This window comes from Ictidomys tridecemlineatus, chromosome 8 (genome assembly GCF_052094955.1).
Source record: "Ictidomys tridecemlineatus isolate mIctTri1 chromosome 8, mIctTri1.hap1, whole genome shotgun sequence".
Lineage (NCBI taxonomy): Eukaryota > Metazoa > Chordata > Mammalia > Rodentia > Sciuridae > Ictidomys > Ictidomys tridecemlineatus.
In genome coordinates, this window is record NC_135484.1 from 127,916,634 (window position 1) to 127,928,995 (window position 12,362).

Genomic DNA, 12,362 nt, shown 5'->3' on the forward strand with positions numbered 1-12,362 from the left:
ATTGCTTAAGACCTTTCTTTTTCATCAAGAATTTTTTTAAAAAATTTAGTTATGTGTTCTAATTAGTTATACATGACAGCAGAATATTGTTTGATTCATTGTACCCAAATGGGGCACAATTTTTCACTTCTCTAGTTGTATACAAAGTTGGGTCACACCATTCGTGCAATCTTACGTGTACCTAGGGTAATGATGTCTGTCTCCTCCCACCATCTTTCAGGAAGAATTCTTTTTAACCTGTAACAGCTGAACCTACTGTTCTAGGGGATGACAGACAGCTCTTTGGTAACTTTCCTAGTTTCTTCCATGTTACTGCTCCATTAGGTCTCTCTTCTGGAGTCAGTTTTGATAACTGAACTTCCAGGTCCACATGTGCCAGGCCCCACGCCTGGAGCCACAGGCCCACAGGACTGTGAGGAGTGAACCTGCTAGTCATTGCCTGTGCAGGCCTGTCCAGAAGTTCTGAATGCCTTAACCCTTGATTTTCTAATTTTATGCATTGTTATTTTTTTAAAATTTATTTATTTATTTTTCTAATTAGTTACACTTTGATACATCATACACAGATGAATATAATTTTTCATTCTTCTGGTTGTACATGATATTGAATCTCACTGGTTGTATAGTCAGTCATATATGTACATAGGGTAATAATGTCTGATTCATTCTACTATCCTATTCCTATACCTTCTCCCCTCCCTTCACTTCCCTCTATGTAACGTAACTCAAGTCTTTCCTAACCCCTCTGCTTATTGTGAATTAGCATCCACATATTAGAGAAAACATTCAGCTTATAAGTGACTAATTTTTAATCATGGCTGAGTATCAGTCTTTTGACAAAAAAAAGAGTCTGTGCTTTGAGAGGTGGTATTGTCGTGTCATCTAAAAATCTCCTGCATTGGATTCCATTATATATCATCTTAAAAATGTCATCAGAATGTCTTGCTATGAGAAATGAAGTTCAGTTGACTACAGTTTTTTTTCATAACTATCATTATATTTTCATTTGCATAGAGGCATGTTGCCTCTTGTTGTACATCGTTTTCCTTGTGGATCAACAATTACAAACTGATATCCTATACTATCATGGAATTTAATTTTTTTTCAAAGATGATATTGCCTTTATTCATGCAATGATAATTTCTATAAGATCTGTGACCAAAGATAAACTTTTGTTCCCTTTAGTGTCTCCAGTATCTATTACAATAGCTTGCACATAACATAATCTAATATTAAAATCAATTCTGCTACCATTAGTCATCCATGTATTAAAATGTTTACTTTTTGTGTATGAATGCATTTTATGACTAATTGCTATGAAGTAAAGGTGAAGAAATCTGGTCAAACTTTAGATATTGTTTTTAAAATTTATAAATTGATAAATTTTACTTTAAAGCCATTTAGAAAATGCATCATTTGAAGGAACATATTATAACTAATGTAGAATTTTGGCAAATTATAATTGTGCTTGTTTTGTGAGCTATTTCCCAGGCTAAATGGCACACACATTTTGTATTTATTACAGAAAGTGACCACATTATTTTTTCCTTTGGATAATATATCAAAACTTAGTGACTAAAGACTGCCAGCGAGGAAATTGTAGTCTTCTCAGCTTAAGTGCTGGCTTCCTTCAAGAGACAATTAATTTGATGAAAATAATTATTTTATTTGATAAAAATACATTGCAGTTTCCACTTATTTTTATCTTTAAATTAATTAAATTGACAAATTGTATATATTTTTTACATACAATATGATGTTTTGAAATATGTATACTTTGTGGAATGGCTAAATTGACCTAATTAGTTATATATAAACTCATATACTTATTATTTTTGTGATGAAAATCATTAAAATCTACTCTTAGCAACTTTTAAGACTATCATACATTATTATATACTATAGTCATATGCTTTGCAATAGGACTGTTGCACATATTTCTCTCTAATCTAACTGACATTTATTTCCTTTGACCAACTTCTCCTGAGTGCCCTCATTCCCCTCAGACTTTGTTAACCCCATCTATTCTCTTCTTGTGCAAGTTTAGCATTGTAATTTGAGATATAATTGAGATCATGGAATTTGTCTTTCTCTGCCTGCCTAATTTCACTTAACATAATGTCCTACAGGATTATGTTGTTGAAAATTACAGGTTTTCCTTCTTTTTAAAGGCTGGGTAGGATTCCATTGTTTTTTATACCACATTTTCTTCTTACAAATATTTAAAAATTTTAAAATTTTATTTTTATTAGTTAAACATGACACTAAAATGCATTTATGTACTTTAATATAACATACATAGATGGGATATAATTTCTCATTTTTCTGAGTGTACCTGTTGTAGAATCACATTGGTCATGCAGTTATATATATATATGCATAAATTACTAATGTCTGTTTTGTTCTACTATCCTTCCTATAATGACACCCCCCTCTCCTCCCCTCCCTTCCCTTCACTTCCCTCTATCCAATCCAAGGTAACTCTATTCTTCTCTAGTTTCCCCCCTCCATTGTGAATTAGCATCCACACATTAGAGAAAACATTTGCCCTTTGGTTTTTTGGGATTGGCTTATTTCACTTAGTATGATATTCTTTTAACTCCATCCATATACCAGCAAATGCCATAATTTATATTCTTCTTTAAGGCTGAGTAATTTTCCATTGAACATGTATATCACATTTTCTTTATCCATTCATCTATTGAAGGACACCTATGTTGGTTTCATAGTCAGCTTTAGTGATTTGAGCTGCTGTAAACATTGTGATGGCTGTATCACTTTAGTATGCTGATTTTAAGTCCTTTAGTATAAACTGAGGTGTGGGATATCAGAGTCTGATATTTTCTGAGGAATCTCCATACTGCTTTCCATAGTGGTTGTACTAATTTTCAGTGCCACCAGCAATGTATGAGTGTACGTTTTCCTCCATATCCTCGCCAACATTTATTGTTGCCTATATTCTTGATGATTGCCATTCTGACTGAAGTGAGATGAAAATCTTGGTGTAGTTTTGATTTGCATTTCTCTAATTGATAGAGATGTTGAACACTTTTTCATATATTTGTTGATTGATTGAATATCTTCTTCTGTGAAGTATCTGTTCAGTTCCTTATTGCAGTTATTGGTTGGATTATTTGGTTTTTTTGGTGCTAAGTTTTTTGAGTTCTTTATATATCCTAGAGATTAATGCTTTATTGGAGGTGCATGTGGTAAAGATTTTCTCCCAATCTATAGGCTCTCTCCTCACATTACTGATTGTTTCATTTGCTGAAAAAATCTTTTTAATTTGAATCCATTCCATGCATTGATTCTTGATTTTACTTCTTGAGCTTTAGGGGTCTTGTTAAGGAAGTCAGATCCTAGGCCAACATGGTGAAAATTTGGCCTACATTTTCTTCTATTAGGCACAGGGTTTCTGTTCTAGTGCCTAAGTCTTTGATCCACTGTGATTTGATAGAGTTTTAATTTCATTTTGCTACATATGCATTTCCAGTTTTGCCAGCACCATTTGTTGAATAGGATATCTTTTCTCCAGTGAATGTTTTTGGCATCTTTGTCTAGTATGAGATAACTGTATTTGTGTGGGTTTGTCCCTGTGTCTTCACTTCTGTGCCACTGGCTTATGTGTCTATTTTGGTGCCAATAGCATGCCACTTTTATTACTATAGCTCTGTGGTATAGTTTAAGATCTGGATTGTAGCATATTTTCTTGATCCACTCATTCACTGATGGTTGCAGGTTGATTCTATATCTTGGCTCTCTTGGATGATGCTGAAATAAACATGGGTAAAGATTTTTTGGGGCAGATTCTGATTTCATTAATTTTGGAGATTCTCTCTCATATATCTCTACCTATCTATCTGTCTTTTTGTCTCTCTCTATATATATCTCATTGGAATTTTGGTAGGGACTACATTGAATCTGTAGATGACTTAGGGTAGGAAGAACAATCTAATAACATATATTATATCTAATAATATAGTATATCTAATTATATCCAGTAGTAGAATTGCTGGATCATATTGTAGTTCTATTTTTCAATTTTTTCAAGAACTTTTGTGCTGTTTTTAATAATAGTGGTTCAAATGTATTTTCTCACAGTGTTCAAGTGTTCACTTTTCTCCACATTCTTGCCAACACTTGCTATCTTCTGTCTTTTTGATAATAGCCAATACAAAAGGTGTGAGGTGATGTCTCATTTTGGTTTTAATTTCCATTTCCCTGATGATTAGTGGTGTTCAATAATTTTTCCTGTTGGCCATTTGTATGTCTACTTTTGAAAATGTCTGTTCATGTTCTTTCTACATTTTAAAATCAAATTATTTGTTTTCTTGTTATTGAATTGAGTTCCTTATGTATTTTGGATACACACACATATTATCAGATGGATGGATTGCAACTATTTTCTCCCAGTCTGTAGGTTGTCCCTTCATTCTGTTGTTTCCATTGTTGTGTAAAAACTTTGTGTTTGATGTAATACTATTTATTTTCTTTTGGTGTCCTTGTTTTCTGGATCATATTAAAAAATCTTTATCCAGATCAATGTTGTAGAGCTTTTCACCTATCATTTATTCTAGAAATTTTGCAGTTTTGAGTCTTAGGTTTAAATTTTAAATCCATTTGAGTTAATTTTTATATAATGTGAGGTGAGTGTAATTTTATTCTTCTACATAAAAATATCTAGTTTTCTCAGTATTGTCTATGGAAGTGGTTTCTTTTGCTCCATTGAATGTGTTCTTGACAACTTTGTCAAAAAAATCAATTGATGTTAACATTAAATGTTTGAATTTATTTTTGAATCCTATAATCTGTTGCGTTTGTCTCTGTTTCTGTTTTTATGGCATTAAAATTCTGTTGGATTATTATAGCCTTTTCAGGTAGTTAATGCCTCCAGTTTTGTACTTGCTTAAGATCAATATGCTTGTGATCTTTTGTGGTTATATGAATTTTAGGATTATTTTCCCATTTCTGTGAAGAATATCATTGGGATTTTGATAGGAATTGCATTGAAGCTATAGATCATTTAGGATAGGAAGGACAATCTAATAATATTCATTCATTCTTCTAATTCATAGCATGCATATCTTTTGTTTACTTTTGTCTTCTTTATTTTCTTATTTTAAATATATACTCATATATTTATTTTTTAATTGATCATAATTGTACATATTTATAAGGAGTGGTGTGATATTTCAGTACATGCATACAATGTGTAAGTATCAGATCAGAGTAATTGTTATGTCCATTACCTCAGACATTTATCATTTCTTCATGTTGGAGAGCATTCATAATGCCTCTGTACTAGTTATTTTGAAATATACAATTAAATATCATTAATCATAGTTATCCTACTATGCTATAGAACATTAGAAGTTATTCCTTCTATCAAATTGGTCCTGTACCTGTAACCAACTTCTCTTTATTCTCCTCCTTCCACTGTTTTCAGGCTCTGGTCACCACTATTATTCTCTCTACTTATAGCAAATCAGCTTTTTAAGCTTCCATGTGTAAGTGAAAACATGCAGTCTTTGACTTTTTGAATCTGACTTATTGACAGGATTTTTAAATTTTTTTGTGGCTGAATAATAATTCATTGTATATATATATATATATATATATATATATATATATATATATATATATCACATTATCTGTATCTCTTGTTATCTCTCCTTATCTCACTTTTAACTATCCCTCCACTGATGAACACCTAGGCTGATTCTCTTTATTGACTACTGGGAATAGGGCTGAGATAAACATACAAGTGTAGATGTTTTGTCAATATGTTGATTTTATTTTCTTTTGATGTATACCCAGAAGTGGCATTGCTGTATTCAATGGCAGGTCTATTTCTATTTTTTTGAGGATCCTCCATTACCATTTCCCATAATGGCTGTACTAAATTATATTCCTACCCACAGTGATAAGTGTCACGAATATTCTGCATCCTCACCAGTATTTCTTATGTTTTTAAAAATAATAGTTACTGTAACAGGGGTGAGCTGATATCTCACTGTGGTTTTGATTTTCACTTCCCTGATGATTATTGATTTTAGCATTTTTGGCTACACTTGTTGGGTATTTGTATATTTTCTTATTATTTTTAACTAGTTTTGTCTTTTAACCTTCCTACTGAGGTTATTTACACATACATTACAATAGGATTCTCAATTTGATCATGCACTTACTCTTCCAGCGTGTTTTGTACTTTCATATATTTTTGTATTTCTAATTAGTAATCTTAGTTTTTCAAATTGAAGACTCCACTGTTTAGTTAGATATTAGGTGTCCCCCAAAAACTAATGTGTTAGATAATGCAAGAAAGTTTAGAGGTAAATGATCAGATTATAAAAACCTGAACTTAATCAGTCCATTAATCCACTTTTGAATGGATTAACTGGGTAGTGACTATATGCAGGTATAGTATGGCTAGAGGAGGTAGGCATTCTACTGTCTTGTTGAGAAGTCCTGACCAAAAGTTAATTCTGCTTATTTCTTTAAAAAAATGTTTATGAAGTAGCATGTAACTAAGACAGTGAAGAAGAAATGGGATGTCTGTTTCCCCAAATTACTAACAACACTTTACTCCCACACTTAAAAAAATATATAGTGTCAGTAAATTTCCAATATTTTAACTTGACTAACTAAAGGGTGCATATTGAATTCTTAACCTAGAAGACTATTAAGGCCTTCATCAGGTGCTGGAAACTGAGTGTGCCTATCCTTTGCTTTAGAAGGAGACTTTCTTCCAATTATCTTTACAGAGAGGGAAAACTCAACACCAAGTATTCTCAACCTGTTTTGTTTTTATTATCATCATTTCCTTCCTAATGATTTTAATGCCATACATATACTGTGTATATATGTGGTGCAGTGCCTTTTGAAGAGCCACCAATCATTTTAATATCTGATTTTTGTCACTTTTCCTCAGTTTTGACTTTTACCCCCTTGGGGGTGATATCATCATTGATATAAAAGCATACACTGAGAGAAATATTGGATACCAAATGAAATATGATTAAAACTTTAATATAAATAGGAATAAATAAAATCAACTAAAAATTTCGATGACTATTTATGGGCTAGAGATAATGAGGATTATTTTATTCTTATTTTTCTGGTTTCCAAAAATACATTTCCAAGGAAATGTATTTGAAGAAAACATATATTGAAGATTTTACAATATTATGCCTGTGAAAGAATAACTGTATTACCTTTCTCTTCCTCTAAGTCAGAGGTGTTTTAAGTGACTTAAACATTAACATAAACTAAAGATATTGCTTCCATATTACCCAACGGATATTTTCTTTATTCTGCAGAATTGATAATATTTTCATGAAGATTTAATAAATGACTACTAATTTACTTAATCATTCTATATAGACATTTATTGAATATGCAAAGCATAGTAAAAATATAGCAGAATTTATTATAGGAGGAAGGAAAGATGTCCTCAAGGGAGAGAGTGGGTCTTTTTAGAGAGGAGAGTGATGTTGTACCCCTTGGTCACCAGTTTTATTAGGGGCTTTAGGGAAGGTTTTAGAGAGTCCTGCCCAGGTACCATCTCTTAATTTTGACTGATAGTAAGATTGTATCAAAATTTTAAGTCTCTACTGAGCATGATCTTACCCATATGTATCCACGTGAAACCCATGGGGGGATATTTTTCTCAGCTTTTTCATGGTTGTGGCTAAAAGACCTGATAAAGGACAATTTTAGAGGAGGTGCCCATGGTTTTAGAAATCTCAGTCCATAGATGACCAACTCCTTAGTTTTAAGGCAGAAGGTGCAGCAGAACATCCAAGCCTGGTGGAAGGTCTTGGGGGAAGAAGGCAGCCTAGGACATGGCAATCAGGAAGCAGATGGAGAACACTGCTCACTGGAGACAAAATATATACACCAAAAGTATGCCTACAGTGACCTACTTGCTCCAATCACAACCTTCCTGCCTGTAATTATTACACAGTTAATCCATATCAGTGGATTAAGCCATGGATTGTTACACCTCTCATAATCTAATAATTTCACCTCTGAACATCCTTACATTGTCTCACATATGAGCTTTTGGGGTACACCACATATCCAAACCATAATAGAAGAGATTTTACCATTGTGGTGAAATTAAAATGACATGTTAAAAACCTAAAGGCAACTTTCCGTTCCTTTGACCTGTGCTGATGTGTTCTGATTGGAACTTGCTTTTACAGATTTTATGGTTGGTAGACTTTTGCTTTTATAATTTTTTTGTCTTCTTGAGTGTTGGACTTTTTGGGTCTGTGTAGTGGTCTGTGTTAAGGCCACATGTCCCCCTTTCAGGTCCATTTATGTCAGCAAGGAGGAGTCTTTCTTCATGTATTCTTTTTGACCCTGAGAGAATATCCCTGAGGATAATAGGTTATTTGTCAGGGAATGTGGCATCCTACTGAAAGAGAGAGCAGTGCCATAATGGCCACAATGGTAAATTGCTTTTTAAAAGACAGCATGTGGACAGCCAGCACGTAGTTCCAGTTTGTAGAATTATCCCCTTAACTTCATGTTCCTACTACTCCTACCTATTAATAGGAAGCTCTATGTTGTTGAGAAACTCACCAGTGTCTTTTCTTCCAACACACATACAAACTCAAATAAAATGGGAAAATGGGTTAATTTTTTTTTTTTTGGTGTGTGTTGGTGCTGGGGATTGAACCTAGGGCCTTGTACATATGAGGCAAGCACTCTACTAACTGAACTTTATCCCCATCCTGGCCAATGGCTTAATATTTATATGGTCTGAATTTTGAGAGAGTTTAGAAGACACTGAGGTTTTTCAGGAATTTTCATATGAGGTAAGATTTAATTGGTTAGAGAATTTGCTTAGAAGGTTTTAAAGTGATAAATATAATATCTGTCAAAAATTGAGATAGGCTTTCATCACAAAGTTGATACTCATTTTCAGTGGCCATAATTTTGTCATTTTTTACCTTTGTCTTTCTTCCATAGTCCTTATAACACTATAACCTTTGTATTCTCTTCATGCTTTAACTGTTGTGTGATATCACTCTCATATTCTTTTCTTTTACAAAGACTTATACAACTGACAATTGTAACGACACATGCAAAGACCATGATTGGTCTTGGTGCTTGTGTTTTACATATATATCTTTATCTCCTTAGTATTTCCTCAATTTAATATCTATTTACAAAGTTAAAAGTCTCTGGTACAAATTCTGGTAAATTTTAGACATGTATTCATGTAAAACAAAGATATCACGTTTCACCAAAAAAAAAAAAAAATTGGGAACTATAGGGTTTAAGTGTTGGAGATAGAAAATTGTAAGTCCTTAGTACTCTTTTTCCTTCATCCAATTACTTCATGTAGGTTGTGGACAACTCTGCCTATGAAATGTCACATGAAGGTTATTGCAGAAATGTGGAATTTATCATTTGCAGAGAGGATTTCAAATCTCTGAGTTAGTTTATTTATAGAGAAGTAGATTATTTTATTCTCCAGGACAGGGACCTCCAGACTTTGAATGTATTTACCAGCAAAACAAGTGATAAATGTGGAGCAAAGAAAAAAATCACTAAATTTTGTTTTGCTAATTAAGAGGTTCAAGCTCTTTTGTAAGAAATAACCATAAACTACCACCACATCCAACAAAAAATAAAATAACATAAAACCAAAATGTCTAAAGAGTATGGTATTAAATAAGAAGTACACTTTACACTGATTTCATTTAATCTTAAGTGAAACTTCTTATTTTCCTCATTTTTCTGGTGATAGAAAAGAGGTCTTTAATGGATTGTTTCTGATCTTTAGTCTGACATTTTAGGGTATTTATGTAAATGCTTTGAGAAATTGGTATTCATTTTATCTTCCATATCTACCAGGGAGGAAAGTAATTCATATCTACCAAACCTCATTTATTTAATGTTTAGAGACACTTTATATCTACTAGTTTTCCTACAACAGTGGTTCTCAAACTCTAACCTGAACAGAATCACTCGAAATGTTTGTTTTAAAAATGTATATTTCTGGATTTATCCTCAAATTATGTATCCAGTAGTTCTATGGTGAGGCCTAAGAATTTGTATTTAATAATTTTTCAGTTGATGTTGATGCTTCTGGTCCAAGGACCACAGCTCCCTCCAGGACATAGCCCAAATTCCTTATCAGGTCTTCTAAGGGTTAGAGCTAAGCTATTCCAACAGAGAGACACAAATACACAGTTAATTGATTATTATTACACAATGGTCTGGAGGCATTGCTCTGCCAGTGGGTTACTGTATATTTTCTCTTAGGGTTCTGTACCCATTTGCATGGTTCAAGTGAGATACCATCCACATTCACATTCCAGGTAACAGGAAGGGAAGTGAGGAAGGTGAGACTAAGTAGGTTAATATTAAATATATTCAGAATTTGTACCCATGACTTCCGTGACATTGTACTTATAGAGGCAACACTAGGAAATGTGATTTGCAGCATGGTGACCATATGTCCAATTAAACTTTGAGGTGGAATGTGTATTGTTTGATTGTTAGTGTTTACCACATTGGTTGATCCAGTCCAACATGTGAATGAAGGGATGTGTTATTTCTCAGAGAATCAATAAAACAGGGAAGAAAAAGATTCATAGATTCAAATAATACTGATTTAAAATAGATTCTTTAATACCTTATACATATTTACTGTATTTATTATATTTCATCATTACATTTTTACCATAGTCCATGATTGGTCTTGGTGCTTATGTTTTACATATATATCTTTATCTCCTTAGTATTTCCTCAATTTAATATCTATTTACAAAATTAAAAGTCTCTGGTACAAATTATGGTAAATTTTAGGCATGTATTCATGTATTTGAATAAATTAATGAAACTTCATTAATAAAGAACAATATTTCTTTGCTTTTCTGTGCTTTGACGCATTTTTTCCTTGTCACTCATGACTTTGTGGAATGTTTTTTTTGAATCTGTAATATTCTCTTCACTGCACTCTTCACATCTTTGTTTCTTAAAGTGTAGATCAGAGGATTAAGGCTTGGTGTGATGACTGTGTAAAAGAGAGTAAAGAACTTTCCTTGTTCTTGAGATGTGCTGTTCTGTGGTTTCATGTACATATAAATGAGTGTTCCATAAAATAGAGTTACTACTGTGAGGTGAGAACCACATGTATTAAGGATCTTTTTCCACCTTGCTGCCAACTTGATTGTCATTACAGCTCGAATGATAACTCCATATGAAATGAGAATTAATGATAGAGGTACTAGAAGAAATATAACTCCAAGAGTAAAGACAACAATCTCAATTACTTTTGAATAAACACAAGCCATCTTGATCAATGCTGGCATTTCACAGAAAAAATTATCTACTTCCCGGTGTCCACATCTTGGCAACTTCATAGTCAAAGAGCAAAGAATTAAGGCACTTCCAAGACCACCCATCCAGGAGGTCAGCACCAACTTTTGGCAAAGCTCAGGGTGCATTATTACTGTGTAGTGAAGAGGTTGACAAACAGCAGCATAGCGATCATAGGCCATCACAGCCAAGAGAAGACATTCTGTGGCTCCCAGGTCAAGGGCAAAGAAGAATTGGAGCACACACCCTCCATATGTAATAGATTTTTTGGGACCCCATAGATTTGCCAGCATCTGGGGTATAATGCTAGTTGTATAACAGAGGTCCACAAAGGACAAATTAGATAGGAAGAAATACATGGGGGTATGAAGCTGGGTGTCTAGATAAGATACAAGAATGATGGTTGTGTTTCCTACCAGAGTCACAATATAGAAGATGAAGACAACCACAGAGATGATGCTCTCTAGTTGAGGTTGATCAGAAAACCCTAGAAGGATGAAGTCTGTTCTGAAACTTCCATTGCTTGTTTCCATTGTTTCTTATGAAAGACAATAATATGGTAATCAAAGACAGTATTAGCTTTAGGTAGAATTCTAAATCTCTGATGTTTTTCATGGGTAACAAAACTTAATTAATTGAGTGCTTTTTCCCCATTTGGCTCATTTTTCATATTTGTTTTTGTGACTTTAGTATCTCCACATTCCACCTTAGCTAAAGTGATTTTAAAAATAATATGCTATAAGCAATCACACTGAATTATAAGTCATTGAAAAGCCTTAATATGCCATGTGATCCATGGTTCCATGTATTTTAATTAAGCAATAAATCCATAAAGTCAATCACATGATTTTAAGAGTGGGATATATTTTGAGGTTTTTTTTCTCCTTGGAACCATGACACTATTTTTCTCTTGATCACTTGATTATGATGTCTTTTCTTTATCAAAGGAGCTGTGCTTGAGGTAAAAAAAGTAAAATGGCATGTTTACTTTTTAAACTCCACTGTTTGGTAGCAGAAAAATT

General features: G+C 33.1%; 1 protein-coding gene across 1 annotated transcript; it reads right to left on the reverse strand.

The window, feature by feature from the left end:
• Window positions 1-10,925: 10,925 nt before the first annotated feature.
• LOC101960179 (putative olfactory receptor 2W6) lies at window positions 10,926-11,873 on the reverse strand. The gene has a single exon (XM_005342703.3). The coding sequence runs from the start codon at window positions 11,871-11,873 to the stop codon at window positions 10,926-10,928; it is 948 nt and encodes a 315-aa protein (XP_005342760.2).
• Window positions 11,874-12,362: the final 489 nt, after the last annotated feature.